At 38.6% G+C, this 27,373-nt stretch overlaps 1 protein-coding gene across 2 annotated transcripts; it reads left to right on the plus strand.

The window, feature by feature from the left end:
- Positions 1 to 480: 480 nt before the first annotated feature.
- SANBR (SANT and BTB domain regulator of CSR) lies at positions 481 to 25,721 on the plus strand. Of its 2 annotated transcripts, none has more exons than XM_051615214.1 (21): positions 481 to 567; positions 3,499 to 3,664; positions 5,546 to 5,732; positions 8,787 to 8,880; positions 9,936 to 10,174; positions 10,991 to 11,049; positions 11,864 to 12,024; positions 12,900 to 12,986; positions 13,088 to 13,198; positions 15,171 to 15,294; positions 15,507 to 15,659; positions 15,873 to 16,018; positions 16,373 to 16,472; positions 17,570 to 17,602; positions 18,671 to 18,770; positions 20,460 to 20,551; positions 20,646 to 20,674; positions 20,772 to 20,845; positions 21,882 to 21,970; positions 22,345 to 22,436; positions 23,327 to 25,721. In XM_051615214.1, exons 2-21 carry the CDS (start codon positions 3,515 to 3,517, stop codon positions 23,361 to 23,363), a joined length of 2,157 nt encoding a protein of 718 aa, XP_051471174.1. In that variant the 5' UTR covers positions 481 to 567; positions 3,499 to 3,514; the 3' UTR covers positions 23,364 to 25,721. The 2 variants fall into 2 exon arrangements, with proteins under 2 accessions (XP_051471174.1, XP_051471173.1); XM_051615213.1 differs by having other exon boundaries at positions 482 to 567; positions 20,457 to 20,551.
- Positions 25,722 to 27,373: the final 1,652 nt, after the last annotated feature.

Here is a 27,373-nt window from a genome sequence, read left to right on the forward strand (position 1 = left end):
GGCGCGCGGGGGGGGCGCCGCCGCTGCTGCAGTGCGACAGGGCGGGGCCGCCGCCGCAGCACGGCGCGCGCCGGGGCTCCCGTGCGGCCGCATCCTCCCTTCCCCCGCCCTCTTCCCATTGGCTGTGCCCGGCGGGAGGGGGCGGGGCCTGGCCCGCCGGGCGCCCATTGGCCGCCCCGGTTCCCCCCGCGGCGGCGGGTCCCGCCCCTGCGCTCCCGCCCCGGAGGGTGGGGCGGGCGGTGCCGGCGTGTGAGGGCGCGCGGCTCCGGCGCCGCGGGCACCGCCGGGGGGGCGGGACGGGACGGGGCGGCCGCGGGCCCCGCAGCGTCGCTGATCGGCCTCGGGCTGGCTCTGCCCGCCTCCTCAGCCGGCCCCGGCCGTGCCGGGCTGCGCGCTGCCGGCTCGGCTCCGCCGGGCGCCCGGCGCGGAGCGTCTCTCCTCAGGGGAGCGGCGGCGGCGCGTCCCGCTGTCCGTCCCGCTGTCTGTCCCGCCGGCCCGTGGCTGCTCCAGGAGGCGCTGTGGGCCGTCCCGCCGCCACCGCCGAGCCCTTGTCTGGGAGCCCGCCAGGTAACCCCCGCCCCGCCCCGCCCCGCCCTGGCCTGCCCCGCGCAGCCCGGGGGGCCCGCAGAGCCTCCGGCCCGCCCCGGAGCTCCGCCGGTGGGTGCCCTTCCTGCCCCCGGCCCCCGGCGGGGGGCCCGGCGGCGGCGGGAGGCTTCCGCGTCGGAGCGGGTTGGTCCGGGGTGGCCGGCGGAGGTTCCCGCTGCTGCGGGCGGGTCCCGCGCGGCGCGGGGAGGCTGGCTGCGCTCCTGGGGTCTCGCCCCAGAAGCCGAGACTAGTTCTCCTGTTTGTTTTTTTTTCATGCATGTACCTTATTTCGGTTTTTATCCTGACTGATACGTGGGCAAACTTCAACCGAAGTTGCTGCTGTTTCTCTCCCTCCGCTCGTTCTGCACCGTCGCTTGGCTGCACGCGGGGGTTCTGCGTGAAACCTCGTTCCCATCCCGCCGTCTTTACCTTCCTGCAGGTCGCTCCCCTGTGAGGGGACAGGTCTTCGTTCTTAGATTGGTTCTTCGCTTTAATTAAAACAGATAAATTTTAAACAAGGCGGTGCATTTCCATAGTGTAAGCCAGCTTCCTGTACGATGACTTCACTCTCCACTCCAAAAGATAGCGGTTTGGTGAGATATTAAAGCGTTGGGAATCTTTTGCACTACTTAATTTAGAATTCTAAGCATCAAGAACAATTCCTGCTGCCAACATGCCTTTCTGTGTTGTGCATACTGAATGAGTTGAGAGTTAAACAATTCTGAAACTTTTTTCCTCCCATTTCAGTAGTTGAGGAGAGGCTTAACTTGAGGTTTACTTCCAGCAACAGACCAGAGAGAATCTGTAGAAGTTGCCTTCTATTTGTTGAGGGTGTGATTTACAACAGGCTTTTTGCTGCTCTTACAGAGTGCACCACTCTTGTGTGAGAGAGGATCTTGTGCGTGTCCTTAGCTGTGCTTCTGACAGAATTTCCTAAAGGACAAAAAGGCCAATGTTAAATATAACGTATGAAGCCACAAAGGGGAGTCCCATGCCTTTTCTAGGATAGAAATAAAGACTTAACTTCTGTCTGGTTGTAATTAAGTATTCTCCTTCGTTTATTTTTGCAGTAATAAGCATGTCTAAAGCTGTATTTTAATGTGCAGCGTAAGTGAATTAAAAAATGTCAGAGGCCAAGTCTTCATCCCCTCTGAACATGTCATTGCGTTTCCAAGTAGCTGTCGTTCCTTCACGGTCAAGTGTTCCCCAGTGCTGATGCATCAGAAACTTGTTACCAGCAAGGCAGTCAAAACACACTGTGTTTTTTCCTTTGAATTGTAGACTTAAATACTGCAAAATAACTGCTTTTCTTTCTTTGATTACGCAGTATAATCATAGCACAGTCCTTAAAGCGGTGATTTATGCAATGTTGACATTGCAAGTAATTTTACTTTCATTAAGTGTATTTTATGGTGCAAGACCAGAGGATGCTAATGGTCCATCATTTACTTACCTTCTCCAAACATTTTAAATCAGCCGCTACAAAGCGTGCAAGTTACCACAAGAAGTTGGCTTCATGTTTTATAACCACTTAGGTTTGCCACTGCTGCTGACCTGTTCTGACCCAGTTATTTCTTTTCATAACAGCAGATATAGTAGATATTCAGTGGCTTAAATATAATTTATAGTGACATCTGCCTGTGCACTGACAGTGAGAAATCTCCACCATGGAGTTACCACAGTGACACACTGCTTGATAGCTAAGGACTCTGTGACTACAAGGACTGATCTGCCTTCACCTCACAGTGACATCTGTTTCAGTTGGAATTTTTGTACCTTTTAAGCATCTTTTCTTTTACCTGCCTGTAAAGAGGGTGATACAAAAGAAACATGCACATGCAGTGTACTTTTAGTAACAAGTGATCAGTTGAATCTGCTGTTATCTAAGTGTATTTTCCTTGGAATTCTCTATAATCTTTGTCAAAATTCTGCATGTGACTTTTATGTTCTGTTATTCATGTGATCTGTTTAAGGTGTTTTTGAAAAGGTCCAAAGTGCTTTCCTATGTGAGTCTTTACTTTGGCTTGAATATGAAAGTCTCAGTTAGTGCTTGCAGTTTTTTTCCCAGCATATGCTAAAACAGTACTTTGAATGTTCACTGTGTTCACTGGTGCTATACATAGAATTCATTTGGGGAAAAAGAAAGAAAACCTTAAGTAAACACTTTTTTCCGATTAGGATAACTGCATTTTTAATGTGTTCACTGTTTTCCTTATATGCTTTGTTCTGGTGTTCAGCTTGAAGCTAGAGGAACAGAGTTTCTTGGCCCTGATTATCACAGCTAGTCAGGAGATTTGTGTGCCTTAGTACAGCTCAAAAGTCAGGCCTTCAGGATGGGAGCTGAAAGACATCCAGGAGTCCTGTTCCCTGGCTCTGAAGTGTTATTGATTGCCCTTAGGTGGGTGCCCTGGTTTGGCTCCCGTATGATGGAATTCAGCTGTGCAAAATAAGCACAGCAAGGGGAGACCAAAGTTGAGCAGTAGAAAGTTTGGGGGAGCAGACAAGTGTATTTGAATGTAAGTACATTTAAATTAAAATGTCCCTGTGTAGCTTAGGCTGTTTATTCTGAGATTGTGGGAGGTTTTTTTGGTTTTGTTTGGTTTTTTGTTTTTGTTTTTTTTTTAATTGGAGGGATGAGTGGTATGAATCCCTCCTGGAAAGAGACAACTCAAAGGAATGGCAGGTAGTGCCTACTGTTGAGTTAGTTTTGGTGTGTTTTGCCCATCTGCTTCTTCCCCCAGGATTTCGAGAATGCAGATATGAATATGTAAATTTTCTCAGATAAAGCATTAATACTTGACTGTAATGCTGTCGTAAATATTTACCATAGTAATTTATGGAGTGCTGTAGTTAATGGAGATCAAGCTTTAGCAAGCCATGCTAGAGTCTTGCTAATAACATTTTCTCTTCTAGGCCTAAGTAGACAAAGATGAGTCGTGGATTTTCAGAAAACAATAACTTTCCATATGACAACAATCAAATGGTTTTGGATATGATCCTGTGTTCACTAATTGGTGTTCCTCAACCTATCAACTGGGAGAGTGTGGCAAGGCTAGTTCCAGGATATACATCCAAAGAGGTAAATTTACTGATAAAAGAATTAATATACTTCAAGCAGTACTTAATGAAAAAGAAAACATCAGGGGGTGGGGGGAGAGATAAGTTAAGGGATTGGTTTTTTTCTGAAGTAATTTATACTTAAAGAATCAAAAAATTAACTGAGCAGTAGATTGAAGGAAAAAAAGTATTTCTAGAAAATCTAAACATTGAAATTTAGAAATACATTCTGCATTTCATTTCATTAGAACTGATGTGGAATAAGAACAGAAACCACTGGCAAGTAAAAATTAAAATGTGGAATGGAAAAAAAGTAGTTGGGCTAACAGATTTCAAATTCCATAACTGAGATTTTAATGGAAAGGATGCCAGCACCCACTAACCTTATGTGGATTGTAGTATAGTTATTAGCATACCTGATAACATTTTATGCTTGTTATTATAATTTTAAAGAGTTAAAGATCAGCATTAGGTAGTTAAGAGTGCAGTTACCTCTTGCTTGATCCTACAAGGTGTGGATTTTTCTTTCCTTGGTAGAAGTAGAGTTGGAAGAATCTATTACCTCCATATACTGAATCGTTCTGAATTTCCTGTCAAAATGCTTATGTTTTTGTTAATAATGATTTTGAATTTTTAGTTTCTGAGGTAACGTTAGCTAAGAAAGGAAAATGTCTTTTGCCCTCGTGATTCAGCAAAGCTGGAAGAAAACAAGCCAGTGATGTTTATTTTCTTGCAAACTTAATCCAATGTGTCAGCTCACATTTATAGCATTGCTATTGGGCATTGCTGCAACCTTGTATTTAGGCCATTAAAACGAATGATTGGGAGTAGAAGCTTCTGTGGAATGTTACTGCCTTTCAGGTGCTTGGCAAAGTGCTTCAGGAAGTCTCTACTGTTTGCCTTTCAATTTGCAGACAGTACTGTGCACATTAAGCAAATAAAATAATTATAAAGGTATTGGTGAGCTCTCTTCTCATATTAATTAAGGTAATATTATTGATTAGTAAATGTTTGATTACTTTGTTTGAAAATAACAAAGTGTCTCAGGTATGTGGAGTCCCTGTTCAAGGCAATGAAATAAATGCACACCTGTGCTTTTATATATCTGTTGTATAGAGGAGACTGCTATCATTACAGTTTGAGACTGTCATGAATATGAGGAGAATGTCACTGTGTGCTCCTCTCCCAAACGGGAAGGTGACATCCGGCAATGTCAGTTAGCTAAATTCAAAGTAAATACATAAAAACAACTGCTTGAATGGGGCCTCATGAGCTGTGTCACAGGAGGATCACCTCCTGTAAAATTAAGTAGATTTTCTTGTACATGTAAATTAGCTGTTTGTCGGATTTTGCTGAGCCAAACCTATAATCATTGTTATATCAGTACAAATTTACAAAATGGGAAGACTTTCTAGTTCATCAAAACAAGGAATGGAGAGTAAATAGAACTGCAGTGGAAATCACCAGTCCCTTTTGTCCAAAATGGAATGGAAGTAAAGTAAAAGAACAATAATTATGAAGCAATTACTACAGCTACTTGTAATCATATTTTATGATGTTTAGGGTAAAATAAGTAGTTACAAAATGATAATTTAAATTCTTATAATGTTCGTTTTTGAAGATCAGGCTTAAAATCACAGGGCTTAAGGAAATAGAAGTTGAAACAGGTTCCATCTTATTTTTTCTCTTTCTGTTAGAGTGTTTAATTTTGGTAAATCTGAAGTATTTTACTATATATTTATGTCCTTTCCTGATACCACTAACTAAATAGGAAGCATTATGAGTTTAGTATCAGTATCATGCATAAGATGCCATGAAATACAGTATTCATCTTAAAGTTACAGTTATTGAAGATGTACTGAAAGCCTCTGCTTCATTGTCCTATCATTTAATCTTGTGACAGTGTGCAAAAAGGTTTGATGAACTAAAAAGCAGTGGAAGTTCACCTGTTGACAACCAGTATAATCCCCTGATGGCTGCTGGTGGGAGTCCTGTGGAAACTTTAGCTACATACATCAAATCCTCCTTGCTTGATACACAGACAGAGTTTCAGGAGCCTGCTATTGGGCAGGATTCCATTACTATAACTGGTATGTTTTTAGTCATTCTGAAATGTATTGGCTTTCAATGTTATCAGTATGTGCATGCTTTTTTTCCTGAGCAGTATGTTCACCCAGAAATATTATTTATTCATCTTTGAAAAAGAATGTTAAGTATAAATCTAATGCATACGTGAAGTCACTTTCAGTTCGTTTAGATGAAGAGTCGCGCTTGGATATTTTTAATAGCTTGTCCTTCCAAAAGGCATAAATCCTTATGCTAAATTATCTGTTTAGGACGAGGGATTACACTCCTGTTTTTTATCCCTAGTGTTGTACTGTTAAACCTACAGCCACTTGCTGTCACATTGAGCTATGTTACTAAATGGCTATGTAGGAGTTGGAGCATAGTCCAGCTACTTCTTGATGCAACACAGTCTTACAGTGACACATAATGTGTTTTAGTCAATTGTGTGTCCCACTAATAATTTGGCAGAAGAGGACTGTTGTATTTCACTCTCAGCACAATTAAATATTGTTAACACCATACGTATTTCTTCTGTAAGAAGTTGTAATTAATGGTGTGGTAGTTCCTGTGTAGTTTTCACTGTAGACTGCAATGTTATCAGTGCCTTGTAGGACTTGGTAAATGTGTTGCATGAAAAACGTGCTTCAGTAATGGGTAAACAATTTCTGTGATAAAAATTAAGGCAACAGGAAAGTGTTTCAACAAAATCTTAGTTGTTAAAGTGTCCCTCTCAGTGCTGCAGTTTTCTGATCCCTGTTCTCTTTGAAAGAGAAAAGCAGTTGTTTGGTGTTTGCTGGAGAACAAAGAAAGTGTTTTTAACATCTCTGATCAAGCGATTATATTTGAAAGCTGGATGTGGGGTATCTAGACTGAAAATGCTTCCAATTGGCTTTCAATTTTTTACTTGTTACTTGCATGATGTGGAATAAATGCTTTTTGCACCCACGAGTGGCTACTTAAAAGATTAGTAGCTTCCCAGTAGGAAGTTAACAAGCTGACTCTGCTCCTAGAACTCTTTAGATAATTAGTGCGTGTTTTCTTTTTAGCAATGTAACGCATGTAATAAGTATTAATGCAGTTAAGTGCCTTAATGTTTCCTATTGAATGAGATCCTAGTCTGAGATTCTTGTGTTTTCTTTGTGACTTTGGATAAGTTATTTTCCCTGTTTGTATGCTATTTGTTGGTATGAAATTGGGATAATTAATCTTTTTCTCACAGGCTTGAGTGAACTCACCTTCTTAATATTTGTGAGACACTTGATTTGAGAAAAGCCAATTTGTAAATGTTTTTTATTTAATCAGTGACTTCCTAGTGGATTTATTCACATCTGCTTATTGTTAGGATCAAGAATTTTGAGCCTGTTTGAATTTGTTTATAGACATGAGTAACAGCAAATAACAGCAATCAGACCAAATTAATTTTGAACTGAATTCAGTTTTTGGCTGAGTTACAAAAATTCATTTATTACTTGCCAATTATAAAGCAAAGTCCTGTTAAGTCCCTCTGAATGCACATTATGGCAGTTAACAAACGTATAGGATAGCCTTTAATTCCTAACTTCCAGAAGTCAAACTATATGCTTTTTGAGGAAGAAAAAGAAAATAGGAAGAAACATATGGTGAAGTTCAGACGTCCCCATTAATTTGGCTGTGTTGCATATTTTTGTCAGCATTATTTTCTTTTCTTTAATAAACAACTTCACTGTGTTCAAAAGAAATTTTAATATTTGGAGACAGAACTCTTCTATGTAATTTTTTTCCACAGGCCCTTCCTTTAAAACACTCACCTTACCTTGCATTCAAAATCTAGAAATCAAGGTTTTACTGGGATCTGTCTAGTAAATCTTTCCCTTTTTCTGTGTTCCCTCCAGTATGACCTTACTGAGGCTTAACTGTTCAAGGCCTTAGGCTAAGTTTTTGGAGAAAGGTTTGTTTCTTCTGCCTCTGGTGTGATATCTTTACTTTCCTGAAGGGCATAACTTCTGTGTTCTGAACTGTATAAAACTTGCAGATGTTTGGTGTCAGTCTGCTATGGTTACTTAGCCATAAGATGAAGAGGTTTTATTGTAGTGTTTTTCAGAAGAGTAGAGCCTCTTACATCACATAGCAAGGAGGACATGCTTCTGGAACTCTTTTTCCTAGAAATCTGAGAGTAGAGACTGATTTTGGAAAATCAGGACCTTATGGGTTTTCATCAGTGAAAGACAGATATGTGCCCTTCCGTTATTTAAAAAAAAAAAAAGTAATGATTTTTCTGACTTATAAGCAAGATTATTGAACTTTCAGTTTGCAGTGATCTGTTCCTCACAGTTGGAAAAGTTACTCAGTGTCTGAATGTGCTGGGGTTGTCCTGACCCTTGACTTAGAACCCACTGGACTAGGTGACTAGCTCTTCTCAACTGCTCTGGGTTTTTGTGTCCAGGTTCCATTGCTTGTAGTATGTTTGTGAAGATAAAGCATAGCTTGTGGTTCCTGGAATAAGCTATGTGATGTAGTTCTAGAACTAGACAAATCTGTATAAAACAGTGCTCAAAGAAATCAGGCCATCAATCTGCTGCTTTAAGCCACGTGTGAGAAACTTAGCAAAAGCGCATCTTAAGGGACTTCTGTGCTTCTGTTATGAAACAACTTATATCCAGAGCTAACATGTTATGGATAAGAAGTGGAGTTAGCCAGAAGTTGTCATATTCTGGCAGCAAAGCTTCCTGGAAATAGAAGTTTTGATGTGACAGTGTCTTAAGACCCACATCCCGCAAAACAGATAAGGAGAACTGAAGGAATGGATTGCATTCCCAGAAGCAAACATCGAAGACTCCGCATGAATCTTACTGCTCTGTATTGAGACAGGACAGATCTGGGTTTGCAGCCAAGCATCTGGGCGACACAGCAATGCTGCTGGTCTGACTTGCCAGTGCATGGCATTCAGAGCAGGAATTTGGATTATCTAGTACCCCTTATGGTAGAACATATTTGTTGGTCCACTGTTAGAGCTGTACTTCATTTGTGTGTCCAAGATGCTGACCAGCAAAAGGTGAGGTGTTGTTGTCCTAATTCAGCCTTTTCTTCTTATGTTTCAGGAAGGCCTAGCACAACCTCCACAAGGAATTGTTCTTCAGAATCTGAGAAAGGTGCTGTGCATAAAGGTGGAGAAAGCACTGATGAAAGCCAGGGGTAAGATGATCTTTGTGTGTTTGTTACCTATGTGATTACAGAACTGACAGAAGGATGTCTAAATTGCTCATAGTTTTCTACTGTCAGAAAGAAAATAGCTGGGAACATCCTAATAAATGCTGTAAGAAATTTTGCTACAGAAGTACTAGTTTGTTTTCAGAATTTATTATGTGCAATAGAGCTGGCTTATAAATCTGACTATAGTGTTCCTCTGAGGGGCTGATTGCTGCTGTGGTGAGAGTGGGAAACAAACTGATTTTAAAAAGGAATGTAACAAGGTTAATACTCAATAACATTTTAATTAAAAGTAAACTGTTCTGCAAACAGATTTGTCCTATTTAAGAGTGGGAAGAAAACTGTAAATTGAAAGTGCAAATGAAAAATTTTACTATTAATTCAAATAGCCACAGAAGTAATTGTTTTTCACATTAATCACATCCCTGTTTTCCATACTATACAAGTACACTTGAATAGAATATGTTTGAATCATGACTGTAACCATCTTTCTGTAGAGACATCATTTGCTGACTCTAGCTTTGGCCTTTTCTTAAGAAATAGACAGTTTAATATAAAGTAAAACCATTTTAATTTCCACAGATTAAAATTGCTATTGTGTGCTGTTACTGTCCTTGGTGCCTCAGTAAATTAGGCATTTATATCTCTCTATTTTTTCAGTACAATTAAAAAGGCAGAACAAATAAGTTCTCTATGTCATTCTGGTGGCATTCATTAACAAACTGGTAACAAAATTGGGAACTGGAGCTGTAAGTTTTCTTTTTCTGGTCCCTTAACAATTAAATCTCACAGATTATGTGTCAGAGACTGTGCATTTGTGTTCTCCACCTGACTACACTGTCTGACAATGGTTTCTATTAATAGTCTGTATTAGTAGTTAATAACCGCAATTTGTTTTCCTTCTGTTAATTAAAGCCTATTATTGACAGCAGTGTTGCAGTGCGTGATCCAGATTTGGAGATGAGATCTTTGTTGATCTGCTTTAGTCTTCTAATTGGCTTATGGTCCTAATTTGGTTTGTGGCTTGTTTTCTTTTTGAGGCCAAATATGGTGATCCATGTGTGCGATGAAGCTAAAAACCTCAAAGAAGATTTTATTTGTCCTCGAGACCTTTTGATTTCAGAAATGAAATACTTTGCTGAATATCTGTCAGTGGATGCCCAGCGCTGGGAAGAAGTGGACATTTCAGTGCACTGTGATGTTCACATCTTCGACTGGTTGATTAGATACGTTAAAAGGAACAGTAAAGATTCTGAAGCTAATGAAATGCCCACCTTAGGTAAAAGAAAGCATGTTGTTCATTCGTCTTAAGTTCATTGTATTCTGTACTAGTGGAAGATAAATGTTTTTGATACAGTTCACCCCCAGTCTCTTTGTTTCTGACTGTTCCACTGAAACTTGTCAGTTGTTAGAAAAGTCAGTGTAATGGGTGTCTCGGATTTGTCAGCTCTGACAGTCTTGGGAGAACATCCTGATAGTTAAAGCAGTGAAAAAGATCTAATATATTTTGATATCTGATGTTTCTAATTCAGAATCTTCAGATCTCTTCTGAGCAAGAGCAGAGTGATAGTTTTAAAATACTGATGCGTGTTGGTTTTGGTTTTGTTTCCTGTCTGCTCCCCATCAGTACAATTGCAATATTTTCTAAAATGTCAATGCAGTCTGATACAATGGTAGAAGAACTTTCGCCTTTGTGCATTTGAGGCAAGTTTTTAGTCTTTTTATGAGCTTTCACTACCATTTTAAAAAAACAACTAACAAACTAAGAGTATAGAGCTATAACTTGCAATGCAAAAGTTATGTTAAGCAAAATCTCACCTGGGTATGATGGCAACTGATGGAAGTTAATCCTGTTGTGCAATTGCTTAGTCATTGTATCCACCTTTTCCAGTTTTTATAAGTTCCAGTTTGTTATAGTTGTACTCTGGCCACCTGAATGATAAACCAAAGCTTTGTTTCTTAAGATGTAGAAAAACTACATGACAAGTTGATTGGTTAAAATAATATTTAAAACATACTAAATATGCAGAGGAAGGGGTGTGATATAAAATTATGAAAATAATTAATGTAAAAACCACCCTTTTTTGTCTTTTAGAACCATCAAATGTCATATCAATTCTTATTTCTTCTGAGTTTTTGAAGATGGATTCATTAGTAAGTATTAGGAAATAAAGATTCTCTACCGTAAGGACACAGCTAATTACCAGGTGCAGCAGCATGTTTCTTATGCTTTAGCTGTTACATAAACAGTTTTTTTCAGATGTTCAGATTTTTTTTACATTATTTTTACTTTTTCAGGCTTTTACCACCTTTCTTATTCAGTGCAGTAATCTAATATTTGCAGAATCTCAATGCAAGAAAACTTACAGATTAACTTCATTCTAAATGTGATTGTGGGGTCTTAGATTTGTCTTTGATGGCTGATCTAGAATAACATCAGTGGCTTACTTCTGATGGGTTTTATCAAAAAATATTATTAAATCAATGAATGTATTTGTTCTATATCCTTTTTACATGCATAACACTTCTGCAATTTAGGATCTGGTTCTTCAGCTCTCTATAAGTACTAACTACTGGCTTGTTTGTTAAAATGTTTGTCAAAAGTTCTGACGTTGGGATGACCCACAATTAAATACACAGTGAACATGCCTGGATCTCAATTTCACTAGCTAACAGTGTGTATAATGTGTACTGTGGTGCTCTTTTTGCAACCAATCAGAAGGTACCAATTATTAAAGCATTTGTGGAGTTGTTTTTTGGTCTGTAGAAACCTTTTAGATAAGAACACAAACTAACTCAGAGTCATATTAATTCAGTCTCCTTTAGACAAATCCAAGACTTGTTTTTTATTAAGCTAAACTGAAATAGTTTTCCAAAACACCACACTTGAAAAAATAAAAGTCTTGAAGCAATTAGTACCTCTTTTGAGATAGCTTTGTCTAGAATTCTGTGTTTCTGTTTTTCCTAGGTAGAAAAATGTATTCATTATTGCCACAAAAACATGAATGCTATTGTAGCCACACCATGTAACATGAATTGTATCAATGCTAATCTGGTCACACACATTGCTGATCTCTTCACTCACAATGAAGTGGAAGAGCTGAAGGACAAGAGAGACAAATTTAAGAGGTAACTTTTTTCCCTGCAGTACACTACTGAAGTGCTGTAGGGGTTTTGTATTATGTTTCAGAGCAGCTAAGGAACTGGTGTTTTGAGGTGATATACACTGACAATTTATATTCTCATATAATGTATCTTTAACAGAGAATATAATTAACTGACTTCAGAATTTTATGTTAAAATTATGAGCAAAGGGAAGGAGCTTTATGTAGGAGATGAGCAAAAGGAAAGGCCACATTAAGAATATAACATGGACAAATTATTAATGAATTCTCACATGGGAGCCAGGATTAGGGTAAGGAACCTTTTATGGGATGACATGCTCCTAATTTGTAGAGAATGGTTGGCTTCAGCATCCTGTGAACTCTGATGTTTGCACATAGAACTTAGGGTGGCTGGAAGGCTGAATAGTTGTGATGGAATACTGTTTAATACATAAGGTCTCCAGCTTAGTATCAAGATAAGGGCCTATTATTAGAGGGCAGACTGACAGACAAGCAAGGTGAAATTAAGACAGTATTTTAATCACTAGAGATTAAGATATTAAAACTTTTAGAATTAAAGTAGTTTCATTTCACAGAAGTATACATTAATAGTGTTGTTTAGTCAAGGTAGAAGCTGGCAGTTTACATTGGCAAAAAAAAGAATGTAATAGAGGAAAAGGATTAAGGAATCTCCTTGCATCTTTGTAACAATAATAGATGACCAGGTCAGGAACCATTCATCCAAACACTATTTCGAAGGAAAATCACATTAAAATCTAGATTCTGAAAGAAATATGGTGACTTTGCTTATAATCAGAATATCATTGTTAGTCTCGCTGTACCTAAAGCAGCAATTTTCAGTTTTTTCTAATGGGTAAGCTATGTTGCTGTCATTAATAGTAAACTTTTCTGCAAGAAGATTGAGAGGCTGTTTGATCCAGAGTATCTAAATCCAGATTCTCGAGGAAATGCAGCAACATTATACAGGTATGGTCTTTTTCTAACACTACTTCAGTTGCAAGGGCAAGCTGTGTTTTAAAGCCCTGCTCTTACTCCATCCAGTACTTTAATTTTCTTCTTTAATCTAGGTGTTGTTTATGTAAAAAGCTGCTAACTAAAGAAACTGAAAGAAGAATTCCTTGTGTACCGGGAAAAATCAACATAGATCAACATGGAAATATTGTCTATGTTCATATAAGGTAGTGAATATATATATAATTTTTCTTCAACTATATGAGTTTGGGTGATTTTTTTTTTTAACACTACATGTTTAGGAATTATCAGATGCTTACATTACAAAATGAAGTCGCAATACATGAAGAGCAGCATGAAACATTTCAACTTCTTATATTACCTAGCAAAAAAAAAAAGGGGAGGGACAATTATGCTGTACTTTAGAAATTCATTCAGGAGTGCTGCTGCTGAATGGAACTGGACAACCTACAGTAAGGATCACTGGGAGAGCTATTTTGGATTGCACTGCCTTAAATAGAAAATACTCAGCTAATTCTTTCGTTGAAGGGTTTTAAGATATGCGTAGTTGATGACAAATTAAATGAAAGGCTGCATTTCTACAGCGTTTGTTATTGAATGGTAGATCCACCTCTGCCAGCAAAGAAATGCTAAAGAGTATTTTCTAGACTGACTTTATACTGCCAAATCAAATACCCAGCCTGCTCAGAGACTACTATAAATAAACTTTGCCAGTTGTTTTTCTGTTCGAAAGTATTTGTCAGAGAAGCTTCCAGGACCAATTCTGTGTCTAGACCTTATTCATTTGGCACAAGTGTTTAATTCAGTTCTGTCTGGCCCATGTTTGTGGACAGCTGGATTCTCTTTTTAATGAAGATCGGTACATCATCAGCTGCTGTTCCCTCCCGCCCCAAATGTCTCCTTTAAGCAAGATGGTGGGAAATTAATAACAGGGGACCTTTCTCAACAGATGTGTCTTGTTCACAACAATGAAAACACAGTTCAGTGTCAGCTCCCAAAGTAACACGTATTTGGTGTTACCTCCCACCATTAATTCCAAGATGTGGATTAAGTTCGGCCTGACAGTCTAAATAGAACTGAATCTTGCAACCCTGTCCTGACCTATTAGGATCATTGGTGATTAACCACATAAAATTAATGAATAGTATTACTTAATTTAATCTGACTATATGTAGCTGCTATGCAATCCCTAGTATATAAATGAGGATTATTTAGGTTCTGATTATTTGCCTTGTGGTACTTGTGACTGCTTTTCTGCACAGAGTCCATTTACCATTCCTGAGGTGAAGTGATGTTGGCCACTAATTATTTCAGGCTTATGAGCTAGTACAAGCATATCTTTAAGACTTAAAAATAGATTTCTATTTATTGGTCCTATAGTGGTGCCTATAAGTAACTTCCAGTTGGAAGTACTGCTTGCTTAGTCTAGGTTAGATGTATACTGAATAAAAAACTATTCAGGCCAGCACTTAAAATTATGAGAAAACAGTATCTGCTCTTTCTGAAGATAACATGCACCAGTGCAGGTTGTGTATTCTCCTTTGAATTCTGAAGCGGTGTGTATAATTTTATCACTGGGAAGGATGCGAGGATGCGTTTTTAAGACCAGATGTCTCAGGTAAATATATTAATCAAAAAGATGTGGTCTTATATTTTCAAACTTTAATTCTTAAATGAGTTGCATTGCAGGTGCGTAGAAACTTGTTATGTTGGCTTTAAATGAAATAAAATAGAGTAGCAGTACTTCACTTCTGTTGCACAATGTATTACTTTAAAAAGAGAAAGCTGCAATATAGCTGAACTTGTTTGTATGTGCACATTTTAGTTTCTTGTAGTCCGTGTATTGGGTTTTCCTCTATTTTATGGTTCTTCTGATTTCCAAAAGGCTTGATATTTATCTTAGCTTATAAATTTGCAGTATATGGTGCTTGAGATGAATAAAGCTGCAATTCTTTATTTTTAATAAGTTTAGGATACTGTGAAAGATAATAGGCTCTTCTGCCATGGACTGAATTTAATTATGATTGTCCCCGTGTTGTGTCCTTCCTGTTCTAAATTCTTCTGTAGGCTTCTCACCAGTGGATTGTGTTACTGTGCTGCTTCTCCACCTCACCTTTCTGGTGGCAGAATCAAAACAGTTAAGACTCTGCAGGCAACCTGACCTTTTGCTTTTTTCAGAGACAAAACCTGGGAAGTCCATGAGTACTTAATTAGCCTTCATGAGGAACTGAAATCTTGGCGGGATGTTTATTGGCGTCTTTGGGGGACCATCAACTGGTTGACCTGCTCGAGATGTAACCAGGTTAGTGTATTTTCACTTTCACTTGTTTGTCTGTGGATGGCTTTTGGGGGTGAGGAAGGGATTATAGCAAGTATCTATTGGGAGAATATATGACGGTAAAGCTTGGTATATGTCCTTTTTAAGTGTGATATATTGAATTGACATAGGTAATCTTATGTCTTGTTATCTATCTCTTTTTTAATGTGTTTTGTTGTTTTTTTTTCCTAATGTAGTCTTTCCTGTGCACTGAATTCTCCCATTGCCAGTACCATTCGCAGCCAGTTCTTTATCCAGGTGTAGCCAGTGCTCTGGGCTCAAGTGGGACAGGAGTATATCCCTGTTGTAACAAAAAAGTACTTCGATTTGATCCTACAACCCTCCCAAAGGTACTTCAACACTACCCGGCTTTTAAAAGAACATAACAGGTGGCAGGGGGGTGACAGTGTAGCTCTTTTCCAAAATAAGCATTGTAAATTGTTGCAGTGTCCCAAGGCAAGTGAGGGCCTGCGGACACAAAGGTTCAAGAGTTATTGCACTTAACTGAAGTCAGGTCTTCCCATTAACTTCAGTGTTTGATCTTGTGTGTATATTTATCACAGGGCTGCAAAGTGAGGGATCACATGGTTGATTTACCTTCAGGAGATGAAGATGTGGATGCTTTGCCATCTCAGACTGCTAAAATATTGAATGATCTGCTCCATCATAGAGATATTATTGTTGTTCCTTTCACTAAGGATGAGAATAGGTAAGAACTTTGTGTTACTGGAATAACTTTGCCTTCAACGCTTAGCACATGTGCATACTATGATTTCTCTCTCATTTTAAAATGGCTGACAGGCTTTTTTAAAGGTAACTTACTTTTTGTTGTCTTTTTAGAAATTGTGAAGTTAAGAACAAGTACTTTTTTATTTTATATTTCAAGCAGACATCTAGTCATTCAATCCCCATAAGCATTCACTCTATATTTTAATGGACTGTTATTAAAATATTACGTGGCTGACTCGGAGGTCTGTCCTTGGTACATGATGAGTAAAAATTAGCTGATTCTAAAGTTGTGAAATGAAAATTTATGTTTCTATTGCACACCTTTCTCTTTAAGTGATTCTGGTATTGGGCTCTGTGATGAAAAAGGCATTGAATGTGATGTGCTTGTAGAACCAAATACACCGTGGGGTCCCAGAACTGGAGAAATCAATGCTGTGAGTGACTGATGTTTTTTCCCTGCTTCTTTCTGATAATGAAGATACTTACAAGGGTACTTTGAAGAATTAATAAGACAACTTTTAATAAAAACAAAACCCAGGTGTTGTTGGAGGAAGAAGTGCACAGCTGAGCATTGCAGGGATAGCAAAGGCTAGCATCGGTACAAAGTATCTGGTCAGTGAAAAAGCAAACCTTCTACCATGTCTGCTAGAAGTATTTCTGTATATCAGAGGCAATTCCCCATATATCTGTGGTTTCCACCCTGTTCTGAAACTGCTGATGTTTAAGGATCCAATTGTAGTTTAAAATGCATCACATGGTGAATATTTACGTAATTGCTGTCTTCATTTCATCTGCTGATGTATTTGGGTATGTCCACATGACTTTTGCAAACCCATGAATGAGGAAACATAGGTTGGGTTGTGGTTTTGGGTTTCTTGGGGTTTTTTGGATGGGTGAGGCGTTTGGGTTTTCAGTTTTGTTGTTTGTGTTTGGTTTTTTTTCTCTTAAAATCTGGAAGTTTTTACTTTTCTAGACTATGATGCCTGCATGTTACGATGTTTATGTCAGGTCAACAGAGACAATTTCTAAGCCAAGTTTAAGGAGACTGCTTATAATGCTACCTTGGGTAGCTAAGTTCTTGCAGAGATAAGTTTATGAAGTTCTGCATCATTGTAGAGCTTCTGGTAACTCAGTGATCCTGATAGTAGTGTGATGATGGCTATTCTGTGAGAATTTCAAGCAGAGTGTCAGACGCTCCCCCACAACAAACACGGGAGGCTATTAAACTGAAACTCCATAACAATCTGGTAAATAACTGCCCCCACTGCCCTGGACTGTTTTTATGGTTAAAATCATCAGGTTTTTGTAATGCTAATGTTAGTCAAATTAAAACATGATTAGTTGTTCACAGTCTGTTTGCACACTTAGTCGTGCCACCAAAATTTCTAGTTAAAAATGGGAGTAGGCCTTCTAGGGGTTACCAGTGTAGGTTGCTGTATGCCACTTCTATTTTTAGAATTCCACTCACATTACTTTCTTCTGATTTTATCAGTTCTTTAACTTCTATGCCTTTCTCTTTTTGTGACTACAGTTTCTTTCTCTGAAGAACTGGACTTTACAGCTGGTTAGTAAAATACTTTGTTTGTAATTTTAAATACTTGCTCTGAACACTGGCAGGTACTTAGCTTTGATTTCTGTCTTATTTTCTAATTAATTTGCAGGGGAATGTTTTCTTTTGCTTTAATTTGGAGGTTGCAGTATAGCAACAATTTTTACAAGAAAATATAAAGGATGTGTGAAGTGCTACTTTGACTTGAATAAACATTAAAAATTCCTTTTAAATATTTAAATAACAAACAGATCAGCAATGCACTCTCCAGTTCTTAATAGCTCTGTAGGCTGATAGAAATGTTAATTATCAAATCATAGTTTTTTAGTGTCTGTCTCTTTTTGGTGGCTTGTCTGAGATACTGAGATGTCTTTATGCTGCTGCTTCATTGCAATAAGCTTTTATCAGGGTTGAAGATGTGGTTAAATGCAGAGCTTGTGCAGTTGTTTGTCCAGCAGAATAAGATGTCACATGATTTAGTATTTTTTTAAAATGTAAATGCTAGAGAGCAGTAATTTCCTTTGTCACTGGATGATTTGTGTTGGAGTCTGATGTTCCTAGTGTCCTATGATGAGACTGTTCCTGTTGCAAACTTTTTGAACCTGCAGTCCATTTTGGCCTTCTAATTTCTAATGGATCACTAGGCACTCCTCACTTACTTCCAAAGATATATGTGTATATTCAAACAAAGTAACCATCACATTCCTTAGTATTTTCTTTATTCTGTGCTGTCAGGAACTATTCACTGTGACCCCACCTATTACAGTATTGGAGCCAGTGACTTATTTATTATGTACAAGAGACAGAAAAGGGAAAAAAAAATTAGGTATAAGGGCAAGTTCCCAAAAAAATGCTGACCAGATATTCCAGACCCATGTACAATTATTTATCAGTGTAGTTAGCTCTGATGTACCAAACCTATGTGTATTGGTAATGCACTACCAAATGCATACTTTGTGGTATTTAGTGAGAATCTCAGCAACTTCGGGCAGTTTGCAAAATGTAGCAAGGATAGATTGAATGTATCATTTAATAGGAATTAAGCCTCATTTATAATCTGTGGCACTCTCATCCTTTGATTAGAAACAGCAGTCATTGTTATCTGAAGAAGAGGAGTATACCACTGGCTCAGAAGTCACTGAGGATGAAGTGGGGGATGAAGAAGAAGTATGCAGGAAACCAGGTACAACAAGTCTAGAATAATCTTTCCTGGAATTTAGAGATAGGGATTCAAGGCAGCAGAACTATTCTGTAAGCAAATTTTAAACTTTAGGAATTTTAAACATAAAAATTAGTGTTACTTGAATTTAATTGCTTGTTTTTCTGTGTTTAGATACAAATTAACCCACTGCTCAGTGGGAAGCTGCAACTAATAAAGTCTGAGATGTCCTCACATTTGATCAGGGATGTATTTTGCAGGAAAGACTGTGAAATTACTTTTATGAAGTTTCTTGTAGATAAATGCTAGAAAAAAATGCGTAGCTACACAACTATATTTTTGCATGCTTTTTTTTTTTTTGCAGAATATTTTTCTAGTTACATAGTGAAATGACTTGTGACCGTGGACAGAGTTGTCTACATAGAAATTAAGATCTATATGGTCAATAAGATTTCTGTTTGTTTTTAATATGATAAGAGGTTTAGGAAAACAGCCAAAAAGCAGCTTCTCCTTTCCACCCTAGTAATGAGCTATTAGAACAGAGGAAGTTCTTTCTTATAGAATCATAAAATCATCCTGGTTGGAAAGGACCTTGAAGATCATAGAATCATAGAATCATAGAATCCTAGGGGTTGGAAGGGACCTCGAAAGATCATCTAGTCCAACCCCCCTGCCAGAGATCATCAAGTCCAACCATAACCTAAACCCACCAACCATAATCTGCCCATTCAGTGCTTAAATCATGTTCCTAAGCGCTATACCTATATTTCTTTTAAACACTTCCAGGGGTGGTGACTCCATCACCTCCCTGGGCAGCCTGTTCCACTGTCCAACCACTCCTTCAGTAAAGAAATTCTTTCTGATATCCAGTCTAAACCTCCCCTGGTGCAGCTTCAGGCCATTTCCTCTCATCCTGTCGTTATTCACTTGGAGAAGAGGCCAACTCCCACCTCCCTACAACCTGCTTTCAGGTGGTTGTAGAGAGCGAGGAGGTCTCCCCCCTCAGCCTCCTCTTCTTCAAACTAAACAATCCCAGTTCCCTCAGCATCTCCTCATAGGGCTTATTCTCCAGACTTTTCACCAGCTTGGTAGCTCTTCTCTGGACACACTCCAGCACCTTAATGTCCTTCCTGTAGTGAGGGGCCCAGAACTGCACACAGCACTTGAGGTGTGGTCCCACCAGGGCTGAGTCCAGGGGAACGATCACCTCTCTACTCCTGCTGGTCACACTATTCCTGTTGCAGGCCAGGAGGCTACTGGCCTTCTTGGCCATCTGGGCACACTTCATTCTGTCTTCCCTCAGAGGTATGGAAGTGCCCTAGTACATTTAAAAAAAAAAAAAAAAAAGTGGCTGAAAATTTTTGTAGTTTGACTTTAAACTCGTTTGGTCTGATACCAGAGCTTGGTGTTCAAACCAATACGGTCAAAGGTGTTGCTTGTATGTGCACTTGCATTTCATTTTACAAGAGAAAATTTGTGCAGTTACATGTAACCACTCTGCATTTTAAATATGTACTTGAGTTCCTGTATGTGTGTAATAGAAAAGCATTTGAGTAATCAGTGTGTATTATCATGCCTTTAACATTAATAAAGGTAAAATAGCCTGTTCAATTACTCTGTTTGCAAAAGAATAAAGAAAAAAAAACCTGTTGCAGTGGTGTAAAAATTCCAAATATCTCTGAAGGTGTTAGTAGATGTGTCTTTAATCAGCAGGGAGAAAGGAGAAATTAAAGAAGTCCTACAAGCACCCAAAGAAAATGGTTTCTTCACCTAGTGTTCAGAAAAAGGAGAAGCCATCTGACAAGGTAAGCCTTTCTGGCTGGGTTGAATAGTGTGGAATTCTCTTGGTTTTGAACTAGATCTTAAAGCATACTCAATGTGGTTTTCTTTCTTTGATAGTCAAGTTCCCGAGATGCTTCTCCATTCATGTACGTAGTTTTTGAAGTCTTTGAGAATCTATTGTAGCATATCCCTTTTTGTAATTGGATACTGATAACATTGTGTGCATTTTTCTTTTCTAACCAGTGTGAGTATACAGCAGAACAAATGGGATGCCTCCAGGTCACTAAGATACAACCAAGATGCTCAAAGAGAAGATGGTCTGTTCTTGCATGAGTTTTAGCTTTCACAAAGTTAATATTATGCAAAGAAAAATATTATTTGATATAAGAAATGGCTGATTTCCTAAATATAGCTACTTAGAAACCTTCAGGTTTAATTTAATCTCAAATATAGCAATGGAGGTTTTGTGGAGACTCTTTTTTAGTTGCTCCTCATTTGAAAGAGAACAGGTTTTCAACTAGGCTAATCATTAATAATCGGCTGCATCCAAACCACACAGCAATCTCCGACTCTTCCAAACTGTACAAAAGTATTCATGCAGACAGGAACTCCTGCTTAAAATGATACTTTAGGATTTGGTTTATTAGCAATCTCATCTACAGGAGAAAAAAAAATGTTTGTGGTAGGAAAATGGAAAGAAAACCAACCATATAAAACCTATAGGTTGTAGTCATGCACATAGATTGAAAAATAAGTGGGCAGCATTGGGCCTACTGTCTTGGAAAATATTGGAAAGGATGTCAAAGTTTGCAGGAGAAAAAGAAAAAATACCTTAGTGAGGATTATGTTCTTTGCTTGGAATGTCAGCTCATAACCTACAGAGATTATAGTTGCATCATCTGATGACTATAAGTGTGCAACTAATTTTTCCTGCATCCCTCTGCCATTTGCTGTCAGTGCAGATAAGCAGAGATAAGCATTTACTTCTATCTCTTTTCCAGTCTTTCTGACTTAAAAATATTCAGAAATCCACTTGTTTGTTCCACTTTTCTTAATCTCTTCTCCGACTCCTGTGCATTTTTGCTGTTTTGAAAACCTCTGCCTCAAAACCATTCCCATAGATTCTGATCTCAGCGTAATGCCTCAGGCTGATTCTGGTACCTGCCAAGAATGCTGCTGAAGCTACCTAATGTATCAGGATCTAGGATCTTGGTTGTTCAAGATTTTTATATGAGCTGCAAAGAAAGCTAATTTTACAGATAGCGTCACTAAAACGTGCATCTTACTCTTCTCTCTTTGTATTCAGTAGCAAGGAAAACCTCTTTTCTAAATAATCTTTCTTATTTCTGACAGATCAGAGAAGAATGTCTGAGATTACAGGGCACTTAATAAAAATGAGGCTGGGAGACCTTGATCGAGTCAAGTCAAAAGACAGTAAAGAAGTAAGATTTGTCCTGTCTCAATGTGGCGTTTACAGAATTGAAGTGGGCCTTGGTAAAAAAAAATGTAACGCAAATAAAAATGCCATCTATTCAATACTTAAGCTAAAGAACTGAATTTTATCAATCTTAATTTTGTTTGATATTTTTTTTTTAATAGTTTAAAATAATATTTAAAGTTCACTGCCTTTAAAAACTGGACATAGAAAATTGAATGGGTTTTAAAGGTTTTAGTACTGGGTTGTGTTAAGGAAATTACATAAGCCGTAGGTTCTGCTGAATATGTCTTGAAGTATCTGTTGAATCGTGATTTTTATGAGAAGTCACTGATTAAATGGGAATCATGACAAAACTTGTTTATTTTTTCTGGATTCCAGTATGCAGGAGGCATTTATTCTAGACTTGAAGCTCAGATAAAGGCCTCAGCACAGGTCAGTGCACGACAAAACAATGCCGAGAAGAATGCCAGGTAAGATTTTACGGTAAAAGGAAAAAGCAGAACATGGATTTCAGGTTGGGGGGTGGTGGGTGTTTGTAGGAAAACATGCCAAGTCTCAAACTTGAGTCAGCATCCCTTCCAGAGTGTTAACCATATGTGGTGTGAAAGCTTCCTTTTTGAATGAAACTAGAGCTAAGATAATGAAACTCTTGTACCCATGCTGGAAGAGCTGATTTATAGCTTCTGTGTTGGAAAGCTGGTCCGGTAGAATTTTTTGCAGAATTTATGGATAACTGGAAGATTCCTTAGCCTATTCTTTGACCTCCTTCTGAAAACATAACCAAACCCAAAAATCCCTACACACCAAAAACCCTATGTATCAGTACTTTATATTGGTCTTCTGTGCCTTAAGTGGATAAAACACAAATGAACCGAGCAACTGGCACACTGTGTGCTTCTTTTTAAAACAGCACAAACTGGTTCTAAAACTGATCATAATTTGACCAGCAGGTGAGCTTCTGGAGCTGAAGCTTATAGTGGAGTTGCTGACCACCTTTTAAGGGGTGGGCTGGAAGCTTCAAATACGTCATAAGAGGATTTCTCACAGGTCTTATTTCTGTAAAAAAAAAAAAAAAATCAAATAAAATATATGTGACTTTTTCTCTGTAGAATTAGTGCTTTCAAAATAAGATGTTTGACACCACAGTTCTTTCAACTGTGTACTTTTGTATGAATGTCATTTGTGGGTACAGGTATCCTGGCAGAAAGGCAGCTTTCTCAAGAGTAGTTTGAAAAACTCTCAGAAAACACTTTAACGTTAATGTAATTTCAAACAGATACTGTACCTAAGAGCTGACTGGACAATAATTTAAAATTCTAGCAGTAATCGTGTATGTGTTTCTTATGTGTTCTTAATCCAGGTCAAAATCCCGTTTTGGTCAAGGCCGTCCCACATAAGGACTCAAGAAAAAACTTTAGTCAGAATTCATTACTGCTTCCTGAAATTGTACTGCACTCTGATCTACAGAGAATGCACATCTCTGAAAGCTTTCCAGTGACTTATTTATTACTTTATGCCTTGTAAATTATTTTGTGCGATATATGAATGCAAATCCAATAAGGTCTGTACTTATTTTAACTGTAAATATATTCTTTCATAATTGCTTTTTTAGGCTATTGTGTTAAGTTGCATAGAAAATATTTTATAAATCTACAAAGTTAAATTATTAGACTAGCTTTATTTAAGGGGGGAGATGTAATTATGCCTTTTAGTATGCTAGAAATACTGAAAAGGAAAAAGCAAGACTACTGAATTGCGGATACAGTCAGCAGCATTAACACAGGCCACCTCGAGTATTTATTTTGTGTGGTATTTGATGGTATGGTTTAGACCAGTCCTCTGGGGATTTGCATTTAAAGTCTGTGACAATACCTGTGACTTAAACTAGTTTCAGCAAGATTTTCATGCAGTTCTGAGGCTTCCTTCTGTGTATCACACAACTCCTGTTGGTGTGAAGGTGGGTAGCAGGTAGAGACTAGACCTCCAAAGATGATGTAAATGCCATGATGATGCAGTATTGCATCTTGCATGTGAAACACTTGCTTTACTTGTATGTGAAATCAATATTCCCATTTCCGTATCTGACTCCTTTTGCACAGTTAGTGTTTTGCTCCCTTCTAATATCCGGACCTTAGGATGCAAAGCAGTTCTGTCTCTTAATGATGCTATACCACTAAATTTCTGAGTATAGGTAAGATATTAATTCTGTGTCTTTCAACAGAGTCAAATCATTATGAAGATTTGTGCATGTCGATCTTTTGGGTCTAGTTACTTTCTGAAACCTGCCTGAATAATACTGTTTAGAGGTCAGATGCACTTTCAAGTTCTGTATGTGGAGCAATAGAATACAAGTTTGTCTATGTATAAAATCCAGGACTACCAAAATCAGATAACTCTCTTACAAGACATGTCGCATATTAGCAAAGAAAATGGCAATAATGGCAATAATAATGGCTGAATTAAATTAAACACATTCTGACTTTTTGAAACAGGTAGAAAGAGCACTCAGGGAAAGCTTATTCTGGGCCACAGCTGTACAATAAATTGTGAGTTTGGAATTAAGTCAGCAAGATCCTGGGTGGGAGGGTGGGGAGAGAGACCATTGTCCATATGCAGTCTTCTCTCCATTCATGCTTTGTCTTGTTTCTTGAGGATTTTCAATAGGCTTTAGAAAACTAGGATAGCAATATTGAAAATATTGCTTTCAAGCTGAAAGATTTTTTATTGGAACAATTAAAATTCATGTTGTTTATTGTGTGTTTTGTCCAATGCTATAGCAAACATGAAGTTCAATGAAACCAACAAGCAAAGCTGTGGATTTCTCAATGGCTTTGGTTTTGGGCAGGAATGGTAATTTTGCAGAAGTGCTTTAATCTGTATCAAATAAATAAGGCTTTATTGATGCCTCAGGCCTGTTTACAAGTAGTAATGGCTATCAAAGTTGCAGGCTGCATGGTTGTGTGTTTCGTTTTCATAGAACTACTGACTAGAAGAGAAGGGGAAATTCCACCAGTTTTGTTCTGTGCCAGTTCTACATGCCAGTATTCTTTTATTTAAAATATTTTTGAGCATATAAGAATAACATACATGATGTGCAGTCTAGTTTTTCCCCCTCACCAACCACCCTGAATTTTTACTTTGAATTAATTTTGAAAATTTGTCTTGGAAATAATTAATGGAAATAAATGTTATTAATTTAAGAAGTGTCTGGGGTTTTTTGTAGATATCTGTAAGAACTAAGTTTGCAGGTGTTGTCTGATGGTCTCAATCATGCATGTGTATTTATGATTAAATTGCAGCACCGTGGTACAGACTTTTTATCTGTCATGAATGGTGTATCATTGAATGCAGAGCTGTTCCAAATCTACAAGAAACTAAAAGACTTTTTATCTGCATTGAGTTTTGAAGCTGGATTAAAAGTTCATTATTTTGTAGTGCCCTAAAAATGACCCAAGTATGCAAAATGTCAAATTAAGGTATGTTAAAAACATGTTTAACTTTGCATTCCACTGTCACAGTGCTGATCATACAATTTTAAAAGGCTGTTAAATCTATGAATAGGATTAGTTTCCATGATTCTGTTTCTAGAATGGATAATTTTTTATATGTGCAGTTGGTGTACTGGGAAGGCTATGGTGTATGTCTTACATATCTGTGTTTAAACTAACCTGCTGCACTGTGGAGCTGTGCCTGGTTGCTTGATGTCCAGAAATCTTGAAGAAAGGGTCAGATTTTTAAATTCAGTAGTGGCTCCAAGAGAATGTGTTAGAAGATATATGGACATATGGTTGTCCCAGTCTTTACACACAGAACTATTAATAGCATGGGTATATTTGATGTGACTGAGAGGACATGTCTTTTTGCCAGAAGGAAACTGATTTTTTTTTTTTAAAACTGCTGCTTCATGTTCTTGTTGAGTGTGGGGACATACTGTGTTGTGTTCAGAAGCTGTGCTTGCTTGAGCCATTACCTGAAGGTCCCTGCTTCTGTTTAGCCACCTCTCTCTCGACTCTAGGCTAATGTAAAATCTTAACTTGTTCCCGATATCCAAAAGAGCAGCACACATAGATGAATACCAAAGATGTTTCTCTTGCAGCTGTTCCTGGTGAAATCTTATCTGTATGAACTGTACCACTGTGTTCTGAGTTTGCTTTCTATTTTCTTGTAATTAGAAAGTAAAGAAGACTGCACTCAAATTTGTCTTACTGCAAAAACAGATTTACTGTTGAATCCCCTCTTGGCTAGATCTATAAATAAAAACAGCCAACTGCTTTTGCAGGCTGGAGCCAAGTGGCAGCACAGAATGGCTGTGTTCCTGAGGTTACTGTCTCCTGTCTTTGAGCATCATGGTGGTGGAGGTTGATGCCAGTCTGAAGGCTACAGCAACTGACAAAATTGCACAGGACTGCATGAGCTCCTCTACTTTGGGAATCAGAAGGGCTTTGGATGACAATTTGATAGGTGCTGCTGCTGTTGAAAGCAAGGGGCGTCCTCAGTTTGGGTAGGACTCTGCTCTCGCACTGAGCCCTTAGTGGATGCCTGTCTCTTGTCAGTCTGATGTGGGAGAAGTGTGTGTCCTGCTGTTTTCCATTGCTGTGCCATGCAGGCTCAGCAAGCAGTGCTGACCTCAGTGACATGGATGCTGAGCTGATATATTCTGATTAATGGTGTTAAATGTCTGATAAAAAATTATGGTTTCCACCACCCTAAACAGACCCCTTGCCTGGCTGTATTCCTGCCTCTCCTCTATCTTGCTTGGTATTATGAAGCATCCCACTTCAGATGTCTCCATCCTCCTCCTTTCTTGTGTGTTAAGTATAGAAAACAAACAGACTTTATCTAGACTCTGTTCTGGGCCTGATTCTCTTTGGGATGTGGGTATCAATGGCTTATCTTTGGGCTTTGAGTAGTGATCACTGAGTGTAACAACTGACCAGAAAGGAAGAATCCTACATGGCAGCCTTGCAGTAGGACCCCCCCAGTTAAAGAGCTGTTGCAGCTGCTTATAAAGAGTAGGTAACAGCATCGCTCTGCAGCTGGGCTGCAGGTTTCATTCTACACCTGCCTGTGTAGGTCCCCTTTAACTTAGAACTTTTTGGTACAAATAGCAGTTTACGTAGCCTCTGGCCTGGCTATGAAAAGGGATGTGATGCTGTTCAGTGAACAAGATCAGGAAACTTTTTTTCTCAGGAGGGATTTTGCACACAGATTTGTGTTCCGTATTCTGCCAGATAATCTTGCTGAGGCCTGGTCACCGTGGACACAGGGAACAATCAGGCAGGGGAGGAAAAATAACTGCCTGAAATTGGCTCTAGTAATGCTGCCACTGAATGCATGATTATGGATGTATGTGGCCTTTGTTCAGAAGAGATGGTGCCCATGACTGAACTTCTTTTAAAGTATTTTA

The sequence above is a fragment of the Apus apus genome, chromosome 3 (genome assembly GCF_020740795.1).
Source record: "Apus apus isolate bApuApu2 chromosome 3, bApuApu2.pri.cur, whole genome shotgun sequence".
In the NCBI taxonomy this organism is placed as follows: domain Eukaryota; kingdom Metazoa; phylum Chordata; class Aves; order Apodiformes; family Apodidae; genus Apus; species Apus apus.